General features: G+C 41.7%; 1 protein-coding gene across 1 annotated transcript in view; it reads left to right on the top strand.

The window, feature by feature from the left end:
- Window positions 1–8,858, top strand: part of IBTK (inhibitor of Bruton tyrosine kinase) — a 117,551-nt gene that overhangs the window by 56,347 nt on the left and 52,346 nt on the right. Inside the window, exons 12-15 of the mRNA XM_019520435.1 lie at window positions 666–1,271; window positions 4,812–4,898; window positions 6,671–6,753; window positions 6,834–6,871. Of these exons, the coding sequence (XP_019375980.1) occupies window positions 666–1,271; window positions 4,812–4,898; window positions 6,671–6,753; window positions 6,834–6,871 (814 nt within the window). The remainder of the gene's footprint in view (window positions 1–665; window positions 1,272–4,811; window positions 4,899–6,670; window positions 6,754–6,833; window positions 6,872–8,858) is intronic.

An 8,858-nucleotide genomic window follows, 5' to 3' on the forward strand; every position in this document is an offset into this window, starting at 1 on the left:
CCCCCCCCAAAGGATCCATGTGCTAATTAGCCCTTACTCATGCCTGGAATTGGGTGGTCTTGTCACAAGTCCTGGGGGGCTCCAAAAGTGTATATGCAGATAAGACATAGGGCAAACTAGTCTGGCTTCACATCATGGAGGGTGGAACTACACTAATGATATGCACCGGATTTGAGAGAGGGGACAACAAAAACATTCTGGGTGAGCTGTATGCAATGTCGTGGCTCACCATGACTTGCAGAAAGAGTTGGCATTGAGGGGGACAGTGCTTAATGGGCACTACTGTATATCTTATTCAGATGGGCTGCATTAACCTGTCCTTTTGGTAGGCTCCCAGGAGCATGTTTGCCCGATGTGGGCCGTGTGTTTTATAGTCATGCTTAGTGTTGTGTGCATTTAATCAACTTTGTAGTTGGTTTTCATTGCTGAGCACATGGTGCTTTTGACAGCAGTTTAATGATAGACACTGTATTTAGTGAGATCTTCTTGGAAGTGATTGTACGGTGAGGGGCTTTTTTTTCCCTATGCTGATTTAAGAGGTGGGGGGCACACTCATCTTGTATTAGAGTAAATACACTAGTTAAATATTGTGGGGGGAGTCCTTTTACTCTTAAAATAGCTCTGATGAGTTGCAACCAAATAAAAATTATTTTATTGTATTCTAGTCTATATGAAATTCCAAGCGTTTCCTCATCAAATTTTGTTGAGGACTTCAGGAAATTGTTAAGAGAAACTGATGAAATGGACAACATTCATGATGTGACGTTTCAGATCGGCACTAAGACGTATCCTGTGCACAAGTACATCTTGGCCATGCGTTCTGACTTCTTCGAGAAACTATTCATTTCTGATGACAACTGTCTAGACTCTCCAAAAGTCTACCATAAAGATGAAGATGTTGTAGGATGTGATCTTTATGTGATAGAGAAAGTTCATCCAGATTTGTTTGGGTACCTTCTGCAGTTCATGTACACTGACACTTGTGATCTTTTGACACCTGGTTACAAGCCAAAAATCCTGTATAAAGAAAAAACAGAAGACTACCATGATACCCTAATTTCTAACCTGAATAAAATGAGTTTTGATGGAGATGTTAATGAGAAGTCTGCATTTGAGGTTTACAGAAGTAATCAAGTCCATGTAATAAATGACAGACAGAAAAACAAACCTAAGTCTTCTAAAAAAGGCAAAGTTGCTGGTGAAGAAATCAACCCAATAAAAATGTTGCAAGTCACTGCAAAGAAATTTGGACTTGACAATTTAAGTATAAGGTATGCTAAGGGATTTTTTTTTTTTTGAGTTCTCAGCTTTGTGCTGCTTGGTGAATTATCTCTCTGACCCAAATGTCAGCCTACCCAGAAAATGGAAATGTTTCTCATTACTAAACCTGTTTAGATAGATGTCTTCTAATTTCTTACTTTCACATATTCTGTAAACATGTCAGCTGGGAGGAGTTTGAGGTAATTGTATCATGATCTTCTTCAAGAGACGATGCATTTTAATGGTTACTAGTACATGGACAGTGGTGTGAAAACAAACAGTTTTAAAGTGCCCTCTTATTTGACACTGTATTGCATTTGTGATCCCTCAGTGCTTTTGTGGTTTAAGAAGCTGCTCTCAGAACCTTAGCAGGTCTTGGGACTCTTGCACAAGATAGCATATGAAAGTACTTCCCGGCTATGCGTTGAGAGATTTAATGTGTTTGATAGATGATGCAAATAATATAACTTCTGAAATGGACCCAGTATGCAGTACTTTTGCTGGGCATGGCTTGTGGTACAGACTGCATTTAATAATAACTCCCCCTCAAAATAATGTTTCTACATCAGTAGTTCTCGAGCAGAGTGCCATGAGACCCTGGAGTGCTGTAAGACATTTTCAAGGGTGCCACAGCCAGCGCTGCTGCTGCAGATGTGTGGAATTGTGTAGCATACCTTGTTTCCAGGAGAAGTGTTCTGGGGCACGGGGGGGACTGGAAACCAGCGGCAGCAAGAGCCCCTCTGCTGCAGCTCTTCCTAGTCTGTTTGGCACAGTCTGTCTGTCTTGGAAACAGGGTTTGGGGAGGAAGGCTCTTCCAACAGGAAGAGTCTGGGAGCCAATCTACAGACGTTCTTCTAGGCCCTGTGGCTGGAGAGTTCCACAGACAAGCCATTAGGGGAGACCAGTACTGGACAGTCTGTCTTCTCCCCTGCCTGGGAAGCAGGAGCTGCTGCAGATGGCCTGTGAGAGTTCTGCCAATTAGCTGGTCACTCAGCTGGTGCACCAAGGGCTCCAGGAGCCTTGTGGCAGGGACATAGCAGCCTGCTTTGCCTCCATGCTGCTCCTTGGCTGACCCAGAGAAGCATGGATTGTGGCAGCAGCATTTCACTGCAGCAGCAAAGCTGCTGATCCTTGCTGCCATGGCACAGAAGCCTGCCTTGCCCCCTGCTGCTCTGGGTCAGCTGAGTGGCACAGGTAGCAAATGGAAATGGGAGGGCCCAGGAGCCAGGATGTAGAAAGCTTCTGTACAAATGGCTTCCAGCCAGGGCTGCCAACTATCTATATAAATTTACTGACTGTTTAGGATAAAAGTGAAAAGTTAGGCTAAAAATGCCCATCTGTAAAGTCAATTAAAAATAAATAAAGAACTGTCAGTAAAAACAATCAAATTCTGGCTGCTTTGTGAAGCTCCCACTTGGAAAGAACCTGGACAGCCAGAGATTGATTGAAGGACAGACAGGGAACAGCAACACCACCTGGTACCTGAGTGAAAGTGCACAGCACTGCAGGAAGCCGCCTCTCAGGGCTTTGTAAATGCCTCCCCTTCTAACCATGGGTACAGACAGAAGTGCAGCTCCCGGATCTGAATCATGGTGAGGCATAGAAATTGCCATGAATTACACCAATTGCTCTGATCCAACAGATGTTAGTTGTTGGTTCAGGAGAGTGGAAGATCGGCTCCAGTTTGGAGCCAGTCCAGAGAGAGAGGCTGTATTTTCCCCTGGTTCTGCCTCTCCCAGCTCTGTTGCAGTTTCTGGTTGGGAGTGGGGAGAAGGCAGGGGAATGAGGTCCCTTCTGGCGTTTTCTCAGTCCCGCTGGAGTGGGGTGGAGGGGTGGGTAGATTAGATCCCCCCTCTCCCAAGTTGAGGAGCTCCAATCTACCAGCCCCCCCACTCCAGTGGAGCTGAGAACTCCAGAAGGGACCTCCTCCCCTGACTTCCCATCCAGAGACAGTAGCTGCAGTTTCCTGTGCTGCAGCTGGAGCAGACAAATTAAGTTGCTTCACTTAGGAGCAGCTTCATTTGAACCTTCATATAATGAGGATTAATTTGCCATGGCTATTGCAGGGCTCTGCAGCTGTACTCTTCTGTTTGGGCATGGCTTTAGGGCGATTTCAAGTGGCAAATTGCACGATAAATGTCACTTCTGTCTGCGTCCCATGTGCTGCTGCTGTTTCCCATCCTGTAATACTGTTGTGCTGCAGGTAGGTTTCTCTGGGAGTTGGTTGGGTTAGGCTGGAGGCAGCAGGACCAGTTGGGGTAAGGATGGGGGTTAGTTGCGAGGGGCAACATGGTTCAGTGTGCAGTTGGGGTATGAGAGTGAATAGGGGACCCCTGGATTAGAGTAATGTGGTTACTTTTATTGCAAATGAGCAGGTTTGCCAGCCCAAGATTCTCTTACTCATAACTAAGCTTTAGTTAGTTTTTTGCTATGCTTGGGGTTAAACTCCTAATTTGAATCCAGCCCTTCTGAGGCCTGGTGGCAAAGCAGGACCTGGCAAATGTACATTATGTAAAATATACACCACTAAAAACATGATATCAGTAAAAAAAACAAAAACAAAACAAAACAAAAAAACCCAAGCTTGCTTGTCAGTTAATTTTGCAGTATAAAACATTTTTGGGTTGGCAACCCTACTTCCAGCCCCTCCAGCTTCCCCTAGCTTCCTTGCCACTTTACTAGCCCGCAAGGATGGTGATTTAAAAGCTGAAGGGGCCAGGACCCGAGCATGCGGAGGTTTTCCCCAGGCCAGCTCCCATGAGCTTCCCCTTGCTGCCCTGCCACTCAGCTGAGCAGCGTTTAAAAGCCAGTGGCTGGGATCGACTCCAGGAAAGTCTCCCTGACTTGGCTTCCAGTTTTGCCCAGTTGAGTGGTGGGGCACCAATTTTATAAGCCAGCAGCTGAGAGCAGTGCTCAGGGACCTATGGCCTGCTCTCAGCCACTGGCTTTTAAATTGCTGTCCCATCACTTGCTGGGTGGCAAGGAGCTAGGCTCCTGGAGGAGCCAGCAAACTTTACCAGAGCCCAGCTCCTGAGTGCTGGCTTTTAAATCATCACCCTGCTGGTCGGCTGGGTGGCAGGGGCAGGAAGCAGAAGCAGGCAAAGTCCCCTGCCTCTTCCTAAACCAAGGGCTGCCTTGGTTTGGGGAAGAGGCAGGGAGCCATGGCTGCTTCGCTTCTCTTCTCCCCTCATTGTGTGGGAAGGTAGGGAAAACAGCTGCCTTCCACACCTTCTCAAAACTGGGGTGACCCCAGTTTCAGGAAGGCAGGAAGCCTTTTTTCTCTTGTTTATCCTGGGGAAAGCATATAGATGTTTGGTTCCCTGGGTGTAACTCTCAGGAGCGATTTAACCCCGATTCCCTGGAGTGGCTTTTTTTTGCTTCAACATCTATATAAACTTTTAGTTTCTGCCAGGAGACCAGTGATTCTCCCCATAGGCTACATACAGATGTTCAATTTTTAAGTTGTATTGTTTTTCAAACTTACTTTATCTCACCCATGTAATCTAACAATAATTTAGATAATAGTTGAGATATGCATTTGTGCCTTACAGGTTGGATGGAGTCAGATTAGAAAATGGGAAAATTAATGTTGTCAACAAGAAAAATGGAAACAAACCAAAATTAAACCAGAAGAAATGGTGAGAGCACTAAAACTGAAAGCTTAAATCTTGAAATGTGACCTTACTTTTAGAATCTGGCACTTAAAAAAAAAAAAATGTATGTATGCATGTATATGTGTGACATGCATCTCTTGTACAGTTCATGTCTTATAAAGTGAGTTCATACACTTATGCGCATTTCATAGCTGGTGACAGGAATTCTTTTATTTCTGTTTATACTGACTTTTAATCATTGACACTTAATTCGTTTTCTGAAACTCATGTATTCTTTTATTTATTCACAACTTTCACAGATTTAATTTATTTTGTAGAATAGTAATATCTAGAGAAAAATCCTGTCTGTTTGTAGACAGACAAAACAATTGCACTGATTTTTAAAAAGGTGGGAAGCAAAGCAAGTTAGCTGACTCTACCATAACTGCCTGCTTATAAGTGCACAGTTACAACTAATTGTCTGCTTAGTTTAGCAGTAAGTGGAAGCTAAACTGTGGGGACATATTGCCTGTTATGTTGAAGGATGAACTATATTGCAGCTTAGTGTTAACTTATTGTAGGATAGGAATGGACAGAAAAAACAGGTAAAACAGCAGCTGACACTCATTCATCAGCAGTAAGTTCTTTGCTGCCTCTTAATGCAGTATACTGTATTTACTTGCATACCACATGTGTTCTACCCCCCTCCCCCAAGAGTCAGCCCTCTATAACTAGGGTGCATCTCAAAGCAGGCATTATGATTCATGACTGCTAGGATGGCTGCTGTTTCTTGAGGGTGGGGGAGAGATGGGGGAGGCAGTTAGAAATGTACAAGTTTTACTTAATGATATCTGAAACATTTTCCTGTGGGGGAATGTGCCTGAATTGATGCTTTACTACTTTTTGTGCTGGGAAATTCTTTTTACATAGTATAGCCCAGTAATGCTCAACCTTTCAGGCTTGCAGGCTGGATGAGTGGCAGGAGGCTAGTCCATGCAGTCGGTGCTGGGACTGAGTCCTGTGCAGCCTTGGCCCAGTCACTTGCACCAAGATCCAGCTCTTGCCTGGCCCCAGGACTGATTTTCTGCTCATGTTATCTGGCCCTCTGGGATCTTCATGGGTCTAAAAATTTGGTAGCGTAGGAGTAGCAATTAAGTTGGTGGTAGGGGAATGGCAGCAGCATGTTAGACCCATGGGGAGCCTGGTGAGCTAGATGACATGATGACTGTGGGCTGGGGGTTGAACACCCTTGGCATAGACTATTCCTGTTTAAGTAAGTATTAAATCTTTCATAGAAAACATTTCAGACATTTTTTCGCCCCACATAGATCAATGGATAGTTTTCACTTCTGAAAGATGTGCTGTCAAGCTATCCTAGTTTAAGTTAGCAAAGATAAGTTTTAAACAAAACCACAAATAAATCTTGCTTCAAGCCTATCATTGTATGTGTATGGTTAAGGCTTTGAATTAATGCTGAATAATATGTGACCATAGTTTGTGAAGTGGTAAAGGAAGGTAAGCCTGCTTTTAGGGGGAGTCCTTTTCACGGATGTTACTTCTTTTGTTATCTTAACGCTGAGAAACTTGTTCTGCTTTGGTTACCTTTTGCTTACTACTATTAATGTTAGAATTTGTTATATTAGTTATATTTCTAGCTAAGTGTTTGTAATTCAATCCCTTCTTTGAAATGTAAGTCAAAACCTATCAAAATATCTAGTTTCATGTATCAAAAAAGAAATTTAATCTCTTGTACAGTTTACATTTACTCAGTAGCTTCAGGATTGTCATGATTCTAAATTGTGTTAAATGTCTTGTAGTTCATACCTCTGTGATGTGACCCTGAAATCTGTAGATGGAAAGGAATTCCCTTGTCATAAATGCATACTCTGTGCAAGACTTGGTACGTATATAATATTTTTAGCCTGTGTTGTTCACAGTAACTTACCTCTTATGTCTCAAATTGACCTTTTTTCTTTCCAGACTATTTTCATAGCATGCTAAGCAGCTCTTGGATTGAGGTAAGCTTGCCTAGCTGAAAATATATGCTATATTGTTTGTGTTCTAGCTTTGCATGAGTGAATGATTCCTACTTCTAAAACAGCATGTTCCAGAAAACAATGGAAACGCTTTAAAATTCGTACAAGAGCTGTGTTTTTTAATTTTATAGTGAATAATTATTCAGCCAACAATTCTTATTTTGAGCCATTCAAAAGCTGTTTCACGTCAAACTTGATGTAAATGTTATGAATGTGGCAGGTTTTTTTAGATACAAAAGCAAGCTTCTGGGATAATAGCTATTGCTATATTAAAAAATTCTGCTGCAACTAAGTTTTGTTATTGTAAAAATTCTCTCTTTGAATTTATAACCTTTGGAAGGGTGTTAGTTTCCATCAGAGCAAGTCTTTAATAATATTTACGTAAGTGTTCGTGTAGTACAGGTATCTTCTCAACAGTGCTGAGACGTACAGACTCATTGCAAATATGTGGTTAAATTCTTCGTTATTTCATTGTTGACAGATTGCAGTCGACTGAATATGTGACCAAAATACTGTTTAGTTGTGCGTGTAATGTATACACACACAACTAAAATATATAAATGAAATGCATATGATCTATTGAAAACTTATAAATTTGATTGGTTATCTTAACTACCCTTAACCTGATGGTTTTCTGAACTTACCTAGTAGCAACAGTAACTTTTTGCTCATCGGTTCCTTGTTAACATGAGCTAAAACGAAACAAACAACCCAGCACTTTTCCTTTTCCCATTCCTTTCTTCAGTCCTAATAAAAGTAAAGAAAGTAGCATTGTGAGGCATTATTTTCCTGTCAGTAATTTCCACATTAACTATGCTGAGTTAAAAGATAAGAAAATCTATCTACTTAAGTTACTGCTGCTTCCTTAGGCCAATCAACCCTAATTCCTTATTTAAATGAACTGAAAATCCTCCTGGCCTATGCGTGGTTTTGTCTCATTCTATCTAGGTAAACTTTTTCTTATCTTAAGTTTAAATATATGAGTATCAATAGCATTTCCCCACATAGGAAAAAAAGCTAGTGTTTTTAGTCTCAAGCACAGTTTTTACTTTAACTTTGAAATGCGTGGAGGCTGTTTAGTAATTTTAGATGAAGGAACTTGAGCAGTATTTGCTTCATGAATTAATGACTAATCCCATTCATCACCTAGATTGCAGTTCCCTCTTTGCCATTAAGCACAATACAGATGTTTCGGCTGGTGGTATTTACTGATGTCTTGTTCTTTTCTTATGGATTTAACAGCAGGAGACAAAAGAAAATTGTTTTGCCTAAAACAAGAACATTTGTTTTACTTTAGTTTGCTTCTGGTTAGAAGGTTTTGGGCCTCATTAGTTATTTTTGCCTTTGTCACCTGAAACCTGGTTACTAGCATGCTTTCTTTATGGACCCAAAGAATATTCAAAGCTTCAAATAACACAGAATGCAGTAATCCACTTTTTTACAGTATGCTTGTATTGCATATTCTATAGTATAATATATGCAAGGGCTTCAGTTTTTAGTTTCCATGTACAATTCAATGTCTCATTTTTAATTTAACTGACAGTAGTTGATTGGAACCTGATAGTCATAGGCTTCCTCTCTCAATTTGAAAGTGCAATTAACATCAGCTAGCAGTGCGAAGAGAAGGGAAGCTATTGACAAGATGGGGCTGTTAAGGGTTCATGATTCTGTAATTACTTCCTCTCAAAACTTCATGCCTGTTTGACCTCCTCACCTTGTGCCACAGCCTACATTTTCTTAAACTGTTTAAGCCACGTACAGACTTTACACTTATGCTGGTATAAGTGCTTGGAAATTGGTCTATTTCTGTAACAGAGCAGAAGTTCAGCACACACAACCTGGTTTAAAAATGGCAGAATCCAGTCTAAGATCTGTCCCATTCCCCCCTCCCCCGCCCCCCCCACCAAAAAAAGAGTGAATGGGTATTCTGTTTGCTACTGATCTAAACTACTCTGCTTACAGAAAAATG

The sequence above is a fragment of the Gavialis gangeticus genome, unplaced genomic scaffold, assembly GCF_001723915.1.
Source record: "Gavialis gangeticus isolate Ggan-Ray unplaced genomic scaffold, GavGan_comp1, whole genome shotgun sequence".
In the NCBI taxonomy this organism is placed as follows: domain Eukaryota; kingdom Metazoa; phylum Chordata; order Crocodylia; family Gavialidae; genus Gavialis; species Gavialis gangeticus.